The sequence below is a fragment of the Apostichopus japonicus genome, chromosome 11 (assembly GCF_037975245.1).
Source record: "Apostichopus japonicus isolate 1M-3 chromosome 11, ASM3797524v1, whole genome shotgun sequence".
In the NCBI taxonomy this organism is placed as follows: Eukaryota; Metazoa; Echinodermata; class Holothuroidea; order Aspidochirotida; family Stichopodidae; genus Apostichopus; species Apostichopus japonicus.
In genome coordinates, this window is record NC_092571.1 from 17,803,270 (window position 1) to 17,826,516 (window position 23,247).

The 23,247-nt window shown below is 37.6% G+C and overlaps 1 protein-coding gene across 5 annotated transcripts in view; it reads left to right on the forward strand.

The window, feature by feature from the left end:
- Nucleotides 1–23,247, forward strand: part of LOC139975817 (uncharacterized) — a 109,187-nt gene that overhangs the window by 13,501 nt on the left and 72,439 nt on the right. For all 5 annotated transcript variants that reach the window (XM_071984015.1, XM_071984013.1, XM_071984014.1 and 2 more), the window contains exons 9-25: nucleotides 1,233–1,490; nucleotides 2,275–2,523; nucleotides 3,414–3,665; nucleotides 4,997–5,251; nucleotides 6,394–6,648; nucleotides 7,673–7,930; nucleotides 8,462–8,710; nucleotides 9,256–9,504; nucleotides 10,059–10,175; nucleotides 11,472–11,720; nucleotides 12,694–12,939; nucleotides 13,715–13,972; nucleotides 15,207–15,467; nucleotides 16,995–17,246; nucleotides 19,162–19,419; nucleotides 20,549–20,806; nucleotides 22,438–22,689. In XM_071984015.1, the coding sequence (XP_071840116.1) occupies nucleotides 1,233–1,490; nucleotides 2,275–2,523; nucleotides 3,414–3,665; nucleotides 4,997–5,251; nucleotides 6,394–6,648; nucleotides 7,673–7,930; nucleotides 8,462–8,710; nucleotides 9,256–9,504; nucleotides 10,059–10,175; nucleotides 11,472–11,720; nucleotides 12,694–12,939; nucleotides 13,715–13,972; nucleotides 15,207–15,467; nucleotides 16,995–17,246; nucleotides 19,162–19,419; nucleotides 20,549–20,806; nucleotides 22,438–22,689 (4,176 nt within the window). The remainder of the gene's footprint in view (nucleotides 1–1,232; nucleotides 1,491–2,274; nucleotides 2,524–3,413; nucleotides 3,666–4,996; nucleotides 5,252–6,393; nucleotides 6,649–7,672; nucleotides 7,931–8,461; nucleotides 8,711–9,255; nucleotides 9,505–10,058; nucleotides 10,176–11,471; nucleotides 11,721–12,693; nucleotides 12,940–13,714; nucleotides 13,973–15,206; nucleotides 15,468–16,994; nucleotides 17,247–19,161; nucleotides 19,420–20,548; nucleotides 20,807–22,437; nucleotides 22,690–23,247) is intronic.

The window sequence follows — 23,247 nt, forward strand, 5'->3', positions numbered from 1 at the left end:
GGTTATAGTTAGTTGGGTTTTTCATCCAAGAGCAATCTACGGTTTTCCTATCTGAAATGACTTTCTGAATTGAAAATATTCCAAATTTGAGTTCAAATGTTGAATTGGAAGCCACCTGATGTGTAAGTTGTAATCCATAAGTCCATTGTGGGCTTCTCCTACGTTTGTGGTCGCTTAAGCATCCTAAAAATAGCTACTGATTATATATTTAATTATTAATACTAAAGCATTAACGCCATTAACCTCATTAAATTACTTTAAAATATTGAGACTTTCGAGAAATTCGAAACAATTGATGTCTGATGAAACAGAAGCTAACAATTAAATATGAATAAATAATTTTGTCGAAAAGGTCTTGTCATACTACACCAATCATGAAAGAAATGCACTGGCTTCCTGTTACTTACAGAATTGTGTTCAAGTTAATGCTGATTGTCTACAAGTCTCTACACAATGTGGAGCCTTTATACATCTCTGATATGCTTCAAGAATACATTCCGACCCGTAATCTTTGTTCAAGTGATAGGGTTACTTCTCAGGGAATCTAAATCCGACCATTCTTGTGGGAATAGATCTTTTTCAGTTGCTGCCCCGCGATTGTGGAATATGTTACCACTTGAAATCAAGACGGCTAAGAGTGTCTCCTCCTTAAAACAGAAGCTTAAAACTCACCTTATGAGACGACCTTTTGCGTCTTGAACGTCCATTTCTCTGGATATATGGGCATTATAATTCTTTGTTGTTAATATGATAAGTATCATGAAACAATATTTTATGTTTTGAATCAGACTAAAGTCAAACAGAGGAAGCGTACCAACAGTTCAGCACTTTTAATCAAATCTGGACTCTAAAGTCAGATTGACAAAGGTTTTCCCAAGTTTTAAATGCAAAGATCAGACAATCTATGAGTATAGATTTAAAGCCATTTTATTGCTGTTTTTGCATGTAATGTGACAAATACTTCAAATTATGGATGAATTTTAAAGCAGTTTAACATGGTTCATCAGTGCCTACCAAAAGCTGTTATAACAGAATGGCACTGACATGTGTTAATAGTTGTTGTTTATTAAACCTCGCTGTATAGAGTACAATAACAATTTAAAATTGTGGCCATATTTACTCATATTCCAAGCAGTTCTCTTGTATCTACCCTAATATGAACAACCAAAGAAATGCAGTTCTTCAATGACTTTACAGGATGATATTAAAATTAATCCTTATTTTGTTTTAAGCCGTCGGTGATCAACTGATAATCGAAGGCTGCCCGAACACAGTTCAGGAAACCATCGCATTGGGCTCGGCCACCGTCTCAGCCGTCTGGACACCTCCAACGGTCTCGGCGAATGCCATAGGAGATGTGCAGGTTTTTAGCAACTTTCAACCCGGCGATCAATTTCCTCCTGGGGAGACAACTGTGACGTACAGTTTCACTGATACTGCGGGCAGCACAGGGATCTGCATCTTCACTGTTATTGTGTCTGAAGCAACAGGTAAAAAACAGTACACTAATTATTTAAGTAACTGCTGCTGGTATATATATATATATATACATATATATATATATATATATATATATATATATATATATATATATATATATATATATATATATACTTAACTAAAATACCATCATACTGCGTACCGATCATCAGGCATCGCGAGCCGTACCCGTGAAACTCCGAGTAGCAGTATGATGGTATTTTAGTTAAGTATATTATGTGATATTCTAGCTCTGCCTTGGCATAGAGCACTCTTTGTGAATATTGGCCACCATTATATGTGATATATATAAATATATATATAAGTATATATATATATATATATATATATATATTTATATTTTTATATATATATATATCATCTTTACGTTCCTTAGTATTGTCAGTAAATGTTTTTGGAAGTCAACCAAAAGTTGCAATACTATCAGAGCATTAAAAGCATTTTGTTTTTGTCATGGAGACATTTATTTGTCCAATTTTGCTTCTTTTTTTATTGGTTTCAGGTCATGACCTCTAGGAATGTACGTATGAACCTGTTAGAAATTTTAACTTATTAAAATTTGTGGTCAATACATTTAATAATTACTTGAAATTGAAAATCAAAATATGCGCTAGAAGAAAAGGTATTTAGTTTGATCAGCCGCAATCTCGTATTGAATAACACTCGATTATAAATGAAAAAAAATTGGCCAAAACAAACGAACGACAACTGCTTTGGATCGACGTTTGAATAGTGTATCATCTTAAATTCATAATATTTCATCTTCTCCTGCAGATGTTACACCTCCTACCCTCCTCTGTCCGTCGACCATCAGCCGTTCCATCCCTGCATCTCAGCAGTGTGCCATTGTAACCTGGCAAATTCCTTTTGTAGAGGACGACAGCGGAGCCAACCCTGAAGTCATTTCCGCTCCACCGTCTGGCTCCTGCCTCGATCCTGGAATAACGGATGTAACCGTCACAGCGACTGATCCGTCAGGAAATGTCGCTACCTGTGTCTTTGCTGTCTTCGTTACAACCACCGGTGAGAGCTAATCACATTTTGATCAACTTTCAGTCGTTCCAGTCTAAACTTCACAATTTTGTTGTTGTTGTAGAATGACAAAAATGTAGCAAAACCGATGTGGTCAATTTGTGTAGTATTGGCTGAAAAGAATGTAGTTATATGAGGATATCAGGACTATCAGGACTATCTTTTCTTCAAATCTACATCTTCTAGAATAGTTTTGGAGTACCCTTAAGAGACAGCCCTTGGATAGGAACTATTAATTATGTGTCGGAAAGTAGTGACAAACCGACAATGTTTACGAAGAAACAAACGCTACAGTCGTCACAGGTGACCTGTATGATAGAGTAATCTGCTATGAACAACTCACCAGAACAGCTAAGGGAAATCCTATCCCATTTGGGACAGACTACACTTTTGTTGTTCCGTCACAAACAAATATCACACAAGCTTTAATCTAATATCACAGAGTCACATTTTGTTAAAAGTTTTCATTGTTTTTGTTTGTTTTAATTTGTTTTACAATGTTTTAATTTCTGGGATAGAGATGGGTTTTTGCAAATGTTGAATCTAAAATCATTGTTGAAGTTCATGATAAAGACTTTATTATATGTTTTAAAAAAAGATTGCAAAGTAAATTAAAGGGAAAGTACAAGGTTTTACTTTCTACCTGGGCAATATGACATCACAATTTGACCATATGGCAGCAATCTGGCTAGAATTTTCTACCATTGTATCCTCCTAACCAAATAAGAACTCGCTTATAGATATGTGTTTATTATAAAACTCACCATCATATATTAAGCTAAAGATGATGTTTGCTTGCTTGGGGATAATGGCTTGCTACTCCTTTAAACTTGTCTTGAATTTTCACCTTTTTTTTTCAATCTTTCTCTTTCCCTGTACAGACAATGTACCACCAACATTAACATGCCCAGAATCCATCACACGGACTATTCCATTAGAAAATGGGTGTGTTGATGTCATATGGACGATTCCATTTGTGAGTGATGACAGCGGAGGACAGGTTGACGTGATGTCGACACCAGCATCTGGGACATGTTTCCCGGTCAATAGCGTAATGAATGTGCTTGTCACAGGGATGGATCCATCAGGGAATGTGGCAACTTGTCAGTTCTCTGTCACAGTCACTGCAGCTGGTGAGATGTTTTAATATGCTTTGTTTAGCAAGTGTAATAGTTTGTATCTTATTAATTCATCATGAATATTCAAATATGTTAATTGTACAATAATATCTGGGGTATCTAGAAGGAGGTTACTGGGTCTGTTGTCTTACTCATATCTCACACCTTGATATGTTGCCCAGGATTATGTTTCCTTTCACAAGTGTAATAGTTAGTATCTCATCAACCACTTGACAACAGAGGATATCACAACATGACAATTTTGTCTGTGTATTGTTTGTCGCATCTTGTTTGTTGCTGACCCCAAGGTGTAAATTTTTCATGAATATTTAAATATCTCAATTGTACTACAGTGTCTTGGGAATCTAGAATGAGTTTAGCTGGGTTTGTTGTCTCTATCAGGTCTAGTTCACACCTGGATATGTTGTCCATTTAAAGTTTCTCTTGTACAACTTTTTGATATTGTCGCTTCACTCAACTCAAATTCGATTCAAATTCCATTTTAATGATAACTTATCGTGTAAATTTGGTTAATTCTTTGACTAAGATCATGTTGAGTATCTGTTCTTCCCAAATACACACATAAGTGAAGATCGAACATCAACCTTTAAATAAGATCACGTTCAGTATTCATTTCTGTTCCAAGAGACTTGTGGAACATCACTTTCAAGTTTCAAGTTTATTTTCCACTTTCCATATATATAAACAGTAACAGAGTCAATGAGTAATTTACTCACATTATGATGAAATAACAATAAACAAAGTTCAAAATATGCTATAATGGAAGTGGAGGAACCAGAAATAAGTAGAGACTTTTCGAGTCTGGAGCTTTAACAAACAAAAAGAAAATTTCAAAAATCACATTAGTTCATAGAGAGTAAAGAGATAAGGCAAAACAGAGAAAAAATAAATAAAGAGGAAGCAAAGAAAGGTAAAAGCAAATACATACAAAAAGACAATATAACAACTCAGCGTGGGTGGTTTGTACTATTATTTAAAAGGTAATGCTTGAGTTTTCTTTTAAATGAGTTAAGGGTATCAGAGTTTTTGGTTTCTTGATCAAGTGAGTTCCAGAAATGTTCACCAGTACTTCGTACGTGGGTTTGACTGCGGATAGTTCTAGAATATAACTTGGAAAACGCCGTCATTAGCACATGGCTCAAGTCTCAGATGTAAAAGTTGACTGGGCTTAAGAGTGGACCAAGGTGTTTTATCTTTTCTTGGCCAAGCCTATATCTTGGCTGAGTGACTTTTCTTTAAGAAAAATTGTGAAAATAACCCCAAAAAACATTGAACCGGCAAAAAGAATGATGCATCTACTGGAATTAATTTTTGATTGATTCCAGACGTTGTTGACAACTTTCCACCTTTTGTGCTGTGTCCGAATGATTTCACTCGTAGCCAGCCAGTGGAACAACGTTGCACTGAAATCACTTGGGACATTCCCTTCGTTCAGGATGATAGTGGTGAGGTAACCACTGTTTCTGCTCCTCCATCTGGGACCTGTTTTGAAGAAGGAATTAATGACGTCATGGTCACGGCCATTGATCCATCTGGAAATACTGACGTTTGCGGCTTTTCGGTGACTGTTATCGGAATAGGTCAGTAACATTCGTGTCTGTATAGGACCATAGGCATCGAGGGAATGACATGGAATGCCAATTCTAGGGTGTGGTCATTCAGTCTTTCATTGGTGGTTGCATTTATAAAGGCAAAAGCCAGTGCCAGGTGTGTCGGTCAAGAGAAGTGTTAAAGGTTGTGGAGATTTAGTGCACTCTGCATTGTAGACGGTTTGACTATATGCATATTCACTGTGAATGTAAATATCAACACTGTCTGTATATAAACACTTGAACCACATCAGAACACCTCTTGGTCAAAATTTGAAATTGATCAACCTGTACCTGCCTTGTTCAGCCACTCTTATAACCCACCCTAACAGAAATATTCATAGCAACTATGTCATTCCCACACCTTTCTAGGTAGCTATGAGAGGTACCCTACCATGTTCAGCCACCCTTATAACCGACCCCAACATAAATATTCATTGCAACTACAGTGTCATTCCCAAACCTTTCTAGCTAGCTATGAGAGGTACCTTCCGTGTTCAGCCACCCTTGTAACCGAATCCAACATAAATATAAATATTCATAGCAACTACAGTGTCATTCCCACACATTTCTAGCTAGCTATGAGAGGTACCCTACCATGTTCAGTCACCCTTATAACCCACCCCAACATAAATATTCATAGCAACTACAGTGTCTTTCCCACAACTTTCCTGCTAGCTATGAGAGGTACCTTCAGTGTTCAGCCACCCTTACAACCCACCCCAACATAAATTTCATAGCAACTCCAATGCCATTCCCACACCTTTGTAACTAGCTATGAGAGGTACGTTCCATATTCAGCCACTCTTATAACTGACCCCAACATAAATATTCATAGCAACTATGTCATTCCCACACCTTTGTAACTAGCTTTGAGAGGTTAAAAACTTTTGGACGGTGACACCTCATTTCCTCTCACATGAATGACAAGTTTTTCCTACTCTGTTCTCCAAAAGCCAAAACTGTTGGTAAATTCTTCAATTGTCTTAAAATACTTTTAAAATTGTTACGCTATGACAGAAATAAGTCAAGATGGTATTAAAACTTTGCTGTTAAAAGTGATGGTAGACATCACCAATATGGATTGTAGTGTTCTATAAATAAAAATGAATATTTTATATTTACGTTATTAGATGTTGATCCCCCAACTCTACGATGCCCTGGAGATATTTCCAGGGAGGTAGCCGCTAGCGATGGGCCGTGCGTGGCAGTTTCTTGGGAGATACCATTCGTCAGTGACAACAGCGGCAGAAATGTCGACGTTGTATCATCGCCTCCCTCTGGCACGTGTTTCTTCATTGGCACTGTGACAAATGTCTTGGTTACTGCTGAAGACCCCAGCGGAAATGTAGCGAATTGTCAGTTTATCGTGACCGTTACAGCAGCTAGTATGGAAATAATTTAACATTTTTGGACCATGTTTTCTTTTGTAACATGGCTTATAATATAAATATCGACATGTATTTGCATTGTGCTGGACATGTTGTCTGAGATATCTCTAATTATTAAGATGTGAAATTTTGAGAAATATTGGTTTTTTTTTTACTAGATTTTGCAGGGCTGGTTCCCTAACAATTGTTGAGTCGTTTGTATAAATCTCTTTTTGTTCATGAAGTAGGCCTTTCAATTAAAATTAAAAAAGTTATTTAATCAAGAGCAAGCAATTAATTAATTTTTTTTTTCATTTCCCATTTTAATTTGCAATTTAGAGATTTAAGGTTTAAAACTAAACAAAACCAAAACCTATCAAAATGTCACAAAGCTGTCAGACCAAGAGTGAAATTGAGGAAAATATCAACTTCATCTTTCCAATTTTTTATCCTGTTTCAAGCTTTCAACCCTCTTTCCTTTTTTTTCTACAAATTTGTGGATGTTCAAATGAGGATTTTTGATTATTAATTTATTAATCAAAATTATTCATATTTAAAGGCAGCTTTTTTTGCATTTTGCTCAAAAATGTTCTTGAAATGTATCGATTATATTTATACACTACAATTGGTCAATCTTAGACACCCATAGATAGTTTTACCAAAGTGAAGGTAGGTAAATATAGGGTGATTGATGCATTTGATTCAATTCTCAACATCTCTCAGCTGAGGCACATTTTGAAATCAACCTTAATCACATACAAAAGGAAATTAGAAAACCATAAATTTTCTTGAGCACCATATGCAATGAAGGTTCCAGTGGACATTCTGTTATGATTTTTTGTTTCACACAAATCGCTACCGGTGATATGTGGAAAATAATCTCTATTGTTTGATATTGATGCAGCCTTGCTGCGAGGTAGTTTGCAGCTACTGCAGCTATCCATTCTTGGGAGTGATTCTAGTGTCAAGTATCAGAAAAATACTTCCTTTAAGTTAATTATCCAGTTAATTCTGTCAAGGTAAATCTTTTTCTATCTCGCAGTGACAGTCGATACTACACCCCCGACTATCTTATGTCCCGATGACATCTTTCGAGACGTTCCAGTGGAGAGTCCTTGCACGCAGGTCTCTTGGGAAGTTCCATTTGTCAGCGACGATAGCGGAGGCAACGTTGCGATATCTTCTCAACCTCCCAGTGGAGATTGCTTCGTGGCTGGTATCCATCCAGTGATTGTTTCTGCCGTGGACCCCTCAGGGAACCGGAATAATTGCAGTTTTGTCATAACTTTAAATGCGGTCGGTGAGTGAGACATAACAGAGATTTCATAAGTTTCTTTAATAGTATTCCACATCTTTATCTGGTTGCATAGAAATATTTTTAATCTTATGAAAGCTGGATTGAGAGGTCTGAAAGGGTTCTTTTAGTTGTTTTTCATGCAAAGGGCTCAGTAACATACACAGAATTTTAAAGGTGAGGGGTGTGGGTGGGGGGCAGGTGCACATGATTCTAAATTCTCCCTGGCTGATTCCTGTTGCCATGGAAGGCAGATGCATCCTTGCATGTGAAGTAAGAGAGGGTATGATTAATCAATGGATGGAATTATCAGATTAAGTTCAGACCTTGATAAACAAGAAACCATTTCAGATGAAACTTCTAGTATCTGTCCTTCTTCGAATTTCTTTGCCCACTAACTTTTCAAATGTTATCGATTTTATCGCAAGTGAATGATTTAGCAGAAAGAAAGTTTATCTTTTTCCCTGTTTTGCTGTTTTACTTGTTTCTTATTATTGCCATTGGTGTTAATGGCTAGGTCTCTTTTTCCCTCATCAGACAATCAGCCTCCCAGTGTGATATGTCCGTCGAATATCAACCGAAATATAGACATCACAGCGCCTTGCCTGGAGGTAACCTGGGAAATTCCCTTCACCTCTGACAACAGTCAGGGGACGGTCACTACGGTTTCGTCCCCTCCAAGCGGATCATGTCTGCCTGCAGGAACGAGGACAGTAACCGTGACAGCGACTGATCCAGCAGGAAATCAGAACTCTTGTCAGTTTGCGGTCACTTTGACAGAAATTGGTAAATTTTTGTTTTTGTTTTGGTGTGGCCACATAGCTTTAAAGAAGATGTAACATATCTATGATAACATTTTCTTTACTACTGCACATTCTACAACAGTTTTTGACCCATGAGACATATGCATAATAAAAATAATAATAGCGATTTATAATGCGCACATATCCGCCATGCGGGTGCCCAAATTTAGGATCTCAATGGTTTATTCACCAATTAAAGGCAGGCGAAAGCAATTCCTTCCTTGATATATCTCTTTTAATAGTGTTATGTATGTAATACAGTCTTTTCATCGTGGAGAAATCCAGTTTTCCCATCTGAAATGGTCTTCCAAATTGTAAAAAAAAAAGCAAGCAAAAAATGTAAATTGGATAGCCAACTGATGGGAAGTGTAAGTAATTAATGCTCTATTCAGCTTCTCCTACATGCACATGTGGCTGCTTAGCAACAAAATATAACTACCTGCCTTGGCCGATCATTATGTTGTACTATTACATATATATTTTTGTGAAGTTTTGCACAAGTTTCTCGTGGTTGTCTTCCTCTTTCAGATAACATTCCTCCATCCATCGAATGTCCGCAGGACATCACAATGAATTTACAAGTGACTCAAGAGTGTAGGGAGGTCACCTGGGTCATTCCATCCGTCATGGATAATAGTGGAGGCGTGGTGAACGTAATATCTGATCCTATTAGCGGAACATGCTTTTTCCGTGGTGCAACCGTCGTCGCAGTTACAGCCACTGATCCTTTCAACAATATGAATACATGTTCTTTTGTTGTCAGGGTAATTATGAATGGTGAGTTTACAGTGGATGCAGTGTCCATGTTGTATTCGATCCCATCAGTAGGTTAAATATGCTTTTCTGATGGTGCAAGAACTCATAGTCATGGTATTAACGCTGCTTGATTCTATCCACCAAATATATGAATACATGTTCTTATGTTGTGTGGGTGTAACTATGGAAGGTGAGTTTTTATTGGATGCAACGTTAACATGGTATCTGATCCTGTCGGCAGTAACATTTCCTTTCATGATGTCGAAATCATTATCACTAGCAGCTGATACAGTTCTTACACATAATCAGCAAGTAGGGTGGGTAGACAATTATATACTTCATTTTTAAATGTGACCCTACGGTTAATTATCATCATGACCAGTTGATTAAATTATTCGTGATAAATAGTTTCAATAATTGAGACTGGGTTGCCTTTCAGTTCAAGTTATATGATGTAGTAGTCCCTGGTCTCCTCTGGTCTCCTCTTAAAGAATCATCACAATTAAGCAAATCGGTAAAAACGTATTTTGATCATGTGTTTCTTTGCTTTAATATTTCTCTTTCATATTTTATAGACCCTTGTGCAATGAGCCCTTGCTTGAATGGCGGAACCTGTGTGAACAGCCAGACAGGGAATCAAGCATTCACATGCCTTTGCACTGTTGGCTTTGATCAAGCAGACTGTGGCAGAGGTCTGTGTCTCACATTTTTTTCCTGTTAATAATGCAAAAGGGACGAGTCCTGACATGATTTCAATCCCAGCAAGATCATTTCTGCAAAGCTACATGATAGTCAAGCCTTCCCATAGAAAAACAGTCCTCAATTTCACGTCAGCATTAATAATTTGTCACCTGAAAGCATAAGCTACCCCAAGTACTGCCACCATTAGGATTCATCCTTGAGTGCACCTAATTAATTGACCAGCCACCGTATGATTGTAAACACAAGTGCTCTAAATGCCAGTACTAATTCCCTGCGTGTGAAGACAAATTTGGCTTGACCACTGACATAGTACACAGTGTGTTTATTCATGAATTTGTGCAGAGGAGCATACAGTATGGCTAGCATAACCAACTCGGGTAGATTTTCAAATCTCCCCTGTTCTTGTCCAAAAACAGGGGACTGGGTGGTATTTGCTATATGCAGGGAAGATTGTAATGTAGGATTAACTGTCCAGAGACAAACGAGTTACATGTGAAGGAGATTCTGCTATAATTGAAAAAAAACATCGGTCCATTTTACTTTACCAGTATTCTGCGAAATAAAATAAAACTGTTAGCAAACTGCTTATCCACTAGAGAGCCTGTGTAGGAGAATGTGTAAAGGTACAGTAAGTTGGCCTGACATTTCGTATACACGTATGCACAACTCCTAGGGCATCTAGTAGAAAAGCACATTTGAGGGTTTCGGCCCAATTTGTTGACAGTTTGCATTGTGATTAATACATGATTTTCCTAAAATATGTAACAAATTTTGTGTCCACAAAAGTTTTTTCCACATAAATTGAACAACAGTGTAGTGTTTACTGAAGTTTTAATTTGGTATTGTCAAATGAGAATACTGCTTGCTTCAGTTCTTGTCTAGTTCCATCTAAATGTTAATCTGTATGGAAGCATCCAGCACTTTAAAATGTGAAGCAGGATTCCCTTTTTTGGGGGGGAGGGATATTTTAACATACTGTAAAATTTGATCTCTCCATTTGTTCAAAGTGCTTTAATGTAGTAATGCATAATTTTTAATTAGTCTTTTGAATTCATTTATTAACTACAGTGCAAAAAGTGTCTGGATATTTTTCTCATACTTTTGGAAGGTGAATAACTTACCGAAGAAAACAAAACAATATCAATTCCTTCCATCTTTCTCTGCAGTCGTTGTCTGTCTCGAAAAAGAAGTTTGGTAGAAACGATTTCAGCAGTCGATGTTGAATGGTCATCTGGTATCAAAAAAAAGCATGGCATGCAGTTTTATTATGTATTTCAATTTTACAGACGTGCAACCTCCAAGTTTGACTTGCCCAGAAGATATCGTCTCTCTCATCGGATTACGACAGGATTGCGCCATGGCCATCTGGGAAGTCCCCGCAGCCACTGATAACAGCATGGACAACCTAATCATCCGCTCCTCACCGCCGTCAGGGACCTGTTTCAGCCAGGAAGTGACAACAGTGGAGGTCACCGCCAGCGACCTGAGCGGAAATGTCAATCGATGTACTTTTACTGTGACTGTCATGATGGAAGGTATTTTCTATCTTCTTTTTTTTTATCTCTTTATAACGTTTGTTCAATTTCTTAACGTTGTATTAAAACATGGATCTGTATATGCGAGGCCGATTTCATGGGACAGACAATTTTTCCAAATGTGGTCAGAACGCCAGGAGGATGTGTGTGTTTTACACTTTATCATCTTTGCATGTGGTTTGAGTTCTTTGTACGATTCTGTTAGAGCTGCTTTTGTATGTAGGCAGAATAGTATACTTCATCATATTTGAACCTTTTGTAGTCAAATGTAAGTAATTCAAATGACATGAGGCCGAAATGGTATTGATCACTTACCATCCAAATCACCCCCAAAAAATTGTTGTAATTTAGTGCAGAATTGGAGAAATAGTTCTTTTTATGGAGTATTCTTGAGTCACTGCTTGAGTCAAGGTCTTTAAGGTAGATCAGAGTAAAGTCAGAGGTACGCTATGAGGATATGAGGTATTAAGGTAGAATGAGAGGTATAAGGTCCCCCCCCAGCTTGATGTTGGCTCCACTGAAGTGCTTGTCATGGCATTGAATGTAGCCAGTTGCTCATTTACTGTAACTGCGGTAACCGTCCGAGAGGTCTTTCTTAGTAGTGAAGATTAACTACTGGTTTAACAGTTGTTATTCTGAGTTTGACATGTGGGGATGGATTTTTCCACTTTCTCTTAAAATATAAAAATCTGCATCATGAGCTTTGAATCAAGTTGTGAAACTAATAAGAACACAGTAGACATAACAGAGTTTGAATGCCACTGTTTATTCATAGATGGTTAAAACTCTATAGTTAGGTCAGATTTTATTTTTAGCTTTAGAAAATTCATTCTACTTGTGCTGTTTATCTTATATATGTCTATGTATGGTCTATATATATAATAGCTTGTCACATTTTCATCTGCAACTGTAAACATTCTTTCCTGTATTTATCCACACCTTTTCAGTTTGTTCAAATTTTATCTCCATGTAGTTGTGGAACCGCCCACTGTCGTCTGTCCTCAAAACATTCAACGTATGCTAACCGGGGATGAATGCACAACTGTGGATTGGACTATTCCATTTGCCGTCGGGGGTGCAGGTCGTCCAGTGGATGTTCAGTCTGAACCACCATCAGGCTTTTGTTTTGTTCCAGGTGTAGTAGAAGTGGTTGTCACGGCAACAGATGATCTTGGGAATTCTGCAAACTGTATGTTCTCTGTGACAGTAAATCAAGAAGGTAAGTTAGCTCATGGACCTGATCTGCATGTTGTCATTGATTTGACCTCTGACCTCTGCAGGCTTGTTAACAGTTTCTTCTGATGAAATTGATCAATTTGTGGAAAGAACTATCATAGATTATTCAGGCACTTGCCAGTTTTGCAAATCTTCTAAAATCATCAGAAAAAGATTAGGAAAATGGCTGTATGAGACAAAATACTGGCATTAATCTTCCCATGGAATTTTCATAACACGTCCTTTTCATATGAGGAAAGTAGAAGAATCTTTGGAGAATCCTGTCCATAATATTTGAGATATTGTTGGTTATTTGCGGATAACCTGTGATATTTTAAGTATAAAATGTTTCTTATTATTTAAACACACAGATTTGAGCTCTCCCATTATATTTTCTGATTAATGTACTTCATTATTTGTTTCAAATGGTGTGTAACATTTGATTATTATTCCCCCTTTCTCATTTGTTCCACCAGTGGCTGGCTCAGTGTTCTTGTTTTGTATTGTTTGTATCTTGCATGGTGAAATGGATATGAATATTCATAGCACCATCATGTAGAAAATCATGCAATTTGGAGTATTTATTTTATGCAATTCATGCAACTATCAAAAGGATATTGTGCTATATATGCTATTTAATGCTATTTATGCTTTTTATTCTATTTATGCTATTAATCTTATGTCCAATCTGTGCAATTATTGATATAGTCTGTATACCAACAATTAACATCATCCATATTCAGTTGCAAAGATACTAGATGTAATTTTTTAATTTTCAGACAACACCCCACCTGTCATCCAGGATTGCCCCCTAGAACCCATTCTCATAACCCTACCGGCTGACACCACTTGCACACCAATAATATGGATGGAACCAACAGCAACAGACGACGATAACTTTCCTCCCATCGTGCAACGGTTTCCGGCTGGACTAGACTGCTTCGCACCAGGGGAAGTTACATTTACATATGTTTTCAGCGATCAGGCCAACAACTTTGACATTTGCGCCTTCTCTGTGATTATAACTCAGGGACAAGGTTAGTACTGAATTGTGATGGTGTTCATGCTTCATCAAAACCTGTTCGGGTCACACGAACAAAACAGAAAAAGAGAAGTTTGTTTCACTGTAAAGTTGAAGAAAGGTTGTATGAAATATACTGTGGCAGATTGAGATTGAATGTACCACAACTCAACTCGCCTCTTGTAAACCTGGAAAATGTTGTATCTTCGGGTAGTGTTCATTTGTCATATGCTACAAGTTATCAAGATTTTGCCAGGTTCAAATGGTAGTTGTCTTCGGCCGAGGAAATACCACATGTAGCTTACTTGAATATCAGTCGGTATTAACGTGCTGTGATTCATGACTATAATTGCCCGGTTTTAATCAGATTTATTTACCATCATCATCATCATCATCCCATCCTTCCCTTGCCCATACCCTCCCCTCCCCTTCAGTAAAAGTAAAATAGTAAAAATAATGCTAAGAAATACATAAATTCATCTTTTTGAGATACTGTTGTTTTGATAAGATGCTAAGTGCCCAAATTCATTAAGTTCATTAAATTTGATCAGACAAGATTTTTGCAGTCAAAAATCCCCCCCACCCACAATGGAAGAAGATGTGACAGCACTTTCTGTTGATTTTGGGCATGGCCTAGGGGTGTAACCAGGGGGGTTACCCCCTTTCAGTACCCCAAAATATAAAATTTAACTAAAAGCAGGAAATATCGTTAAAGCCCTCTTTTCAGGTTAGAGTAAGCTAAGCGACCCTTCTCAATCTTTCCGCTGAAAGTTCATCTGCTTTTTATGACAATACTATTATTATTGTTTATTTCCTGCAACGTGGGAGGCATTTTGGGCAAAAGTTTATTTGTACATCATGGCGCTCTGTTAAGTGTCATAAAGCACCCTTTGTGAAAAGTGCCCCTTTTAAAATTCTGCTCCCCCTTTTAAAATTCTGCTCCCCCTTTCAAATTTTTGGCTACATTCCTGGCATGGCCTGAGAATCCTGTTAACAACTATCAAAAATTTAACAATGTGTCTGGACATGAAATGTTGAATCAAACTCATTTATAGCCCATTGACTGAAAACTTAATTCTGCAAAATATTTAGGATGCTGTCTTGATTTTATCACCATCAATCTTAGTTTTAGTATTACTTGGTACATTTTGGACGGCCATCAACAAAATGTCACTTAAAAACTTGTTACAGGAGCTCAAGGTGCTGGTACTCAGGTTGATATTACCTATTATTTTCCATTGAACTCCTAGGTCCCCCAGATACTACTGCTCCAGTAGTCTTATCGTGCCCAGGAGATTTGGAAGCTATGATAGAAGTTCCCGGCGACTGTGTGGAGGTCACTTGGGATGAACCGATCGCGACAGACGATAGCGTGACAATTATTCAAGGAGAGCCGACCTTTGATCCCGGATTCTGTTTCCTTGAAGGCGTCAACTCTGTGTTATATACTTTTATGGACCCCTCAGGGAACACAGCAATGTGTATCTTTGATGTCACCGTAAGGCTAGCAGGTAAATATGGCAAACTACGTTAATATTACTGAATCAAACACTCCTAGAGATAGATATGAAATGATTGTATATTTTATAGTGTACATGACGATCAAGCTTGCCTATAGAAAAAAATGGTGATATAAAGAGTTATTATATGTTATTTGACCACAAAACCTCATGAACAATGACGACAGCGACGATGGATTATCTCCATTTGTCATCGTCAGTGTGGTCCTCTTTGTAGTCAGCATCGTCATCATGATTATCCTCCTCTTCCTCCTCCTCCTCATCATTCTGACCATCACATGACGGTCAAGTAGTCCTCAAATTAACTTGAGCATTAACAATTTGTCACTTGATAGCATTATTTACCCCAAGAACCGCTGCCATTAGGATTCATCTTCGAGGACACCCTAATTAATTGACCAGCTACCATATGGTTGTAAACACAAGTGCTCTAATGGCCAGCACTACTTTACTGTGTGTGAAGACAGATTCGGCTTAACCACTGAAATAGTACACTGTGTGTTTAATCATGAATTTCTGCAGAGGAGCATTCAGTATGGCTAGAAATAGATAGATAGGTAGATATTTGATCTCCCCTGTTTTTGACCATAAAATAGGGGACTGGGTGGTATTTGCTATAGGCAGGGAAGATTGTAATGTAAGTGATCTGCACATCCCTGAGGTCACCTGTATATATAACTGTTTTGTTGAGGGTCTTTAAAGGTCATCAGTGTTGCTTCTGAATATGCTAGAAAGTCATTGCACTGCCCCACTTTAAAGTAGTTATTCACACTGAAAGATTTCATTTCAATTTTATTAAAATCATTAAAATGGCTGGGAATAATTTGGAGGATCTTAACCTCTAGGAAAGTATATTTGAAGATTTCTAGCAAGTTTTAGGCATGCCAAAATTTGGGTCCAATACTCGGAATGTTTTCCATTAGCTTGTAATTACGAAGAAGATTATAGCTTATAAGAAAGTCCATTTAAAAGTTCTAGCAATTTGTAGCATACTAACTTTGATACCAACAATAAATTGCTTCAAATTAGAGTATCAGAAAATCCCAGGTACTTTTAAAGCAATTATTAAAATTCAGAATTTGAGGCTGGTGCTGATGAATAATCCCTGACTAGTTTGCAGAGGTTCTGGCTTTTAAAGTTGCTGTAATTCCTTGCCAATTGTGAGAGACATAGACTAGACACACTAGTATAGAATCATCAATTTAAGCAATTGCTTAGAATGGGCACTTGCTCTTACCCCTTCCCTGAAAGGCAAAATCATAAAATAATCGGTCAATTGGATAATAGTTTTATTTTGAACCGGTTCAACAGGTGGATTTTTGGTATTGTTAAAGGTTTATCAGAATCTGGAGTTTTGTTTTTACCGCCCCTCTGGGCTTATTTCTGTGGACATCCATGGATGGGGGAGTCCGAATCACTGAACTTGATTTCACAAGCTCTATATTATGTTTAAATGTTTTTAAAATCTCAGACAATTTTTATTCCTTTATTATAACTTTATTGCCTGTTGCTCCTCAGACACTGTACCACCAGTTGTGACTGGTTGTCCTAACGCTATTCTTCTGGACGCTACAACCGTAGAATGCACTCCGGTGACCTGGCTGGAGCCGCAGGCGACCGATGCCATCTCTGCCGTTGTCTCGTTGGATCTGAATTTCTCACCTGGCTCATGTTTTCCAGTCGGAAGTACAACTGTCCTTTACACATTCAGCGATGCAGCTGGGAATTCTGCAAGTTGCCAGTTCACCGTGACGATAAGGATGGCAGTTGGTATGAATTTTTAATTTTTTTTTTTATGTATTCCTTATTAATTAACATATATTCATTTGGATGGTTTTGACATGTTTAAACTTCTACCAAAAGACAGAGAGCAAAGATCATACCGAAATGCTTGATTTTTGTTTTCTGTATATCTTTACTCTGGGGAGAGACCTTACTGTGGTAAACCCTAGTAATAGAAGCAGTCTTCACTGGTGTTGATGATAAGCCTCAATACAAAATGGTGTTTTGTTCTTGTATCTTATTTTAGTACATTCAGGTCTGTTTTGTTTGCAAACAATGCTTTCAAAAGAGCCTGTTAGTAAGTGTTTCTATCGTTGTAACACTATGAACACTACCAACAAAAGTATAACTGATATTCTTGATGACATTACCTCAATAGAACAATATATAGTAAATTTCTTCTTTATTTGTACGCAATTTGTGTACTTTTAAATCACCTAGGCAATACTATTTCCAATTTTAGAGCATTTGCTGGTAACCTTAGCAACAGTAGTACATCCTACCTAAAACTGTTTATTGATAATACCATCACAATGAAGCAATATAATATAGATTATGTCATGTCTATACCTGTATCATGTCTTCAGGCAATTTACTATTGATCACATCTTTGAATCAAGTATTTGAATCAGGTATTTGAATCAAGTATCTGATTCATGAATTTACACCACGTCTTTACACCACATCTTTACACTAATTCTTTACACCACGTCTTTACACCACGTCTTTACACCACATCTTTACACCACAACTTTACACCACAACTTTACACCTCATCTCTTTACACCATGTCTTTACACCACGTCTCTACACCCAGGGATGTAAGTCTTCCGTATTTTTACGGAAATCCGGTTTTTTTTTAATTCCAATAAGTCTTCCGTATTTTTACGGAAATCCGTTTTTTTTTTAATTTCAATAAAGTTCCACAAAATTGTTCGAATATCAAAGACACAACGCGGCAAAAATGCCTGGCACGTTGCAGCAAGCTAACTTCAATTTTCACTCATCGATCACTCAAAATATCATTTCCAGTTTCGCGTCATCGCATTGCGCTGTACAACATTGTGCCATGTGAATATCGTTGCATACGTGCGAACTTCAAATCGCTATAGCTCATTTCTGTCGTTGAAAAACCTTGCCTAATTCATGTTGATTGGACTGCTAATTAATATCTTCGTAACTGCTGGTGCTCGACATAAGTTTTGGAATTAACGCTTGTGATATTTTTGAGCGGCGGAAATCTACGGGATACGCATATGAAAGTCGACAAGGGACGAAATAACTGGGTTCGCATAGCAATTTGCTACCCAAGAATTGCCAGTTGCTAATCAATATTACCTCTGATTAGCAAAAGATGCAGTACCTGTTAATGCTAATTGCTATTTCCAAGAATTGTCGAGCAAGTATTGCTAATCAATTCTCTAAAACTATTTCGTCCCTTGGTCGATATTTGTGATCGCATTCGAATGTGAGACTGTTTTTTATTCCGTAGTTCGCTGCGACGTATTCGTAACTTTGAGCTAGCCTAACATAACGATAGTGTGTAAGTAGTAAGAACTAGGGGTAGGATGTGTTAGCGCTAATACTTCTAAGCTAGCCTAACATACAGTAACGATAGTGTGTAAGTAGTCAGAGCTAGGAGTAGGATGTGTTAGGACGGCATTCACCTGGGGTCTCCGAATATTTTTCCGGTTTTTTTTTTGGCTGCACTTACATCCCTGTACACCACATCTTTACTCCAATTTTTACACCACGTCTTTACACCACATCTTTACACCTCGTCTTTACACCTCATCTTTACACCACCTCTTCGCACCATGTCTTTATACCATTTCTTCCTGTCACTTTGTTACATCACTTCATTACATCACATCTTTACAAAATGTATGTTACTCTTGTTCAGACGTGACACCACCAGTCATTCAGAATTGTCCGACTGATCCAATCGAAGTAACCATACCAGCAGGGGAAGCCTGCACACCCATCGTATGGGTGGAACCAACTGCGACCGATGATGACGGCTTTCCCCCGATGGTTCAACGTTTTCCTGACGCTATTGACTGTTTTACCGCAGGACAGCTCATGTTCACATACATCTTCATCGATCAATCCAACAACTTTGACCTCTGTTCCTTCTCTGTGATTATAACCTCAGCAGAAGGTATGTGTGTAAAATTCATGAACTGTGTCATGTGGTTGGTTTGCTGACTTTACCTGCAAAGATCAAGCTTTGGTTTAATAAAAATAATAAAAGAAAATTAAGTTGTTTCGTGTGCTCGTCATTCAGTCAGTGTGCATGCCACAGGAAGTATTGACAAAATGATGTTGAAAGCTAGAAGATGAAAATCATGTGGATCAGCATCAATGTAAACAAGTCCGAAAGGAAGGATTGTGATCTAGATAACTTACAGAAATATTTTCAAGGATAACTAGCTCCTAATTTGCTGACCTTTTGTTCACAAATGTCCAGTAAAGAAGTTAAAATGAATCCATTGCATGATAAATCTTCCCTTTGGTTTCATAGCCTAGCTGCTCGATTGTTCCTCTAACGTAATCCTCAGAAAGAGTATTTAGACATTTCAAATTTTAAATATCATTGACAAGTGTTTTTTTTTCTCAAATATACCTCCGTAGATACCAACAAGACCTAATTGTTTTTTTTTCTATTAGTATTCAGAAAAAATCAAAGTTGTCTTCATAGCAATTTTGTTTATGTGTACCACAAACTAAATTTTTGTGCATGACAACTGGTTTAGTGTGTGAAATTATACAATCTACCATGTCTTTGTCATACCGAGGCCTGTATGCTTTAAAGGCTTTAAATTTCAATATTACAGCTTTTTTTTTAATTTTTGGAGCATTATTATTTGGCTTTTTGAAACTTAGAGTCAACATTCTTACCACAGATTACATTGTTTTGAAAATCATATCAAAATAAAATAAAAAATAGGTCAACTTTTCTTAAATTGGTTTTGGTCAGTATCTTACAGACAAGATAATAACATAAAAGAGCTATCATACTTAAGTGACTCAGACACATTTTTTTCCCTTAACCCATTATTGCTGATAAAACTTCAATTCCTTCACCCCCACTGATACTCCACACCACCACCCACCCCATCCCCACTTTCATATTGAATTTTGACCAACTGACCATACATGGTTTTGTATTCAAATATCAAACAAAGATGAGTCATTTCACTTGGAAAAACAAATCCTATTAATGTTAACTTTGTCACCACACTAGGATTAGATTTAACTATAATTCTCTATTTTTTTTTCCACCCTAGTTCCAGACACTACAGACCCTGTGGTCATTTCGTGTCCCACTGAAGTAGAGGGGACCATACCACCATCTGATACCTGTGTAGAACTATCCTGGCCAGAGCCGTTGGCCTCGGATGACAGTGTGCCAGTCATTCGTGGGGTGTCAAATTTTGAGCCAGGTTCTTGCTTTTTTGAAGGGACAACGACTGTGATATATACATTTACAGACCCCTCAGGGAATAGTGTCACATGTACCTTTGATGTTATCGTACAAATAACCGGTAAGTCAGCAGAGCTTTTTAGATATTAGAATTTAGACACAAGTGATGTTATAACAGTAGGTAATGCCAACATGAATATATTGATGCTGAACTCAAGACATGGCATGATAAGACAGGATCATGGCATGACATGACATGACATGATAAGACATGACATGAAATGACATGACATGATAAGACAGGAAGGATCATGGCATGGCATGACATGACAAGACATGACATGACATGACAGTATCATGACATGACATGACAAGACATGACATGATAAGACAGGAACATGACATGACAAGACATGACATGATAAGACAGTATCATGGCATGACATGACATGACAAGATATGACATGACATGACATGATAAGACAGTATCATGGCATGACATGACAAGACATGACATGAAATGACATGACATGATAAGACAGTATCATGGCATGACATGACAAGACATGACATGAAATGACATGACATGATAAGACAGTATCATGGCATGACATGACATGACATGACAAGACATGACATGAAATGTCATGACATGACATGATAAGACAGGATCATGGCATGACATGACATGACATGACAGTATCATGACATGACATGACATGACAAGATATGACATGACATGACATGATAAGACAGTATCATGGCATGGCATGACAAGACATGACATGAAATGACATGACATGATAAGACAGTATCATGGCATGACATGACAAGACATGACATGAAATGACATGACATGATAAGACAGTATCATGGCATGACATGACATGACATGACAAGACATGACATGACATGACATGATAAGACAGGATCATGGCATGACATGACATGACATGACAGTATCATGACATGACATGACATGACATGACATGACAAGATATGACATGACATGACATGATAAGACAGTATCATGGCATGACATGACAAGACATGACATGAAATGACATGACATGATAAGACAGTATCATGGCATGACATGACAAGACATGACATGACATGACATGACAGTATCATGGCATGACATGACATGACAAGACATGACATGAAATGACATGACATGATAAGACAGGATCATGGCATGACATGACATGACAGTATCATGACATGACATGAAAAGACATGACATGATAAGACAGGATCATGGCATATCAATCAGTTCAATCAATGGTAACTCGACAAGGACAAAAATAATGAATCACTGTAATTGCAAAATAATAAACCAGGTCGAGAATTTTTCAATGTTCGATCACCGCTTGCTAAAAGTTGCAGTTGCTTAAAAATATCTACTGGTTTAAAAGTCCCCCCTCCCCCTCCCTGACTTTTTCCTGAGTTAAAACTATTATAATAATATTGGCTGGTAATAGGCAGCGATGCTGATATTTTGATGGACGAGTGATACCCGACTTATATTGTGTGTATGTTCTTGATGTCTACATGCAGAAAAATGCAAGTGTCTTTTTCGCAACTGGCAAAATTCCACTGCCATTTAGCCAGTGAATAGCATGAATTTCAAGGCATTAATTGGATTAAAGTTATTAGATGAAATAAGTATTAAACAGAAACATTTGAATTTGCATCTAATTTGGATTACAAAGTGATCAAGTCATCAATTAAATATGATTCTCATTTTAGAGGCCATCCCTCCTGTGGTCACTGGCTGTCCAGATACCATCCAGCAGGACGCTAATCCAACCGGTCCCTGCACTCGGATATTTTGGACAGAACCCACGGCTGTGGATGCGGTATCTGGTAACCCTATGGTAGACAGGAATTTCAGTCCCGGTGACTGCTTTGTTGTTGGTACTACAGTTGTCGTCTATACCTTTACCGATGCTGCAGGAAACCAAGCGACCTGTCTCTTCAATGTTGTTGTAGATGTGATAGGTAATTAGTTTGTCATCCTTTAGATTGTGATTGGATGTATGTATGTATTGTATGTATGTAAGATCCTCCTGCAAGCAGGAACTTGGGAAGAAGCCATCATTGGCTTATCAAAGCCGCAAGCTGACCGAAGTCAGTCTCTTAGATTCATATTTAACGTCCATGATTATGAATTGTCAATTGTCAACAACTCTGTAACTGGACGACATACATGAATCTTGGAGTGACTGGGAACTGGGGACCTTATGATTGGAAGGCACCGGTGTTAACCACTGAGCTAACACTCCTATAAAGTGATTTGGATTGGATTTGGATGTGATTTGGAGTAGAGGAATACAAGCTATCAATATGATCAAAGAGGGCCCTTGTAATGAGGATTGATGGAAGGATGAGGGGGGAAAGGGGGGGTGGAAGGAAGAGGTAGCTTTCCTTGACCTACCTTTTAATTATACCTAATGCCTTACATAATATTAAGAGCAACATCTTAATTTTAGTTTTTTTGTCAATAGTAGGACATTGTGTGAGCTAGCAGCTAGGCTGTGTGGTAGTACATAATCTTTA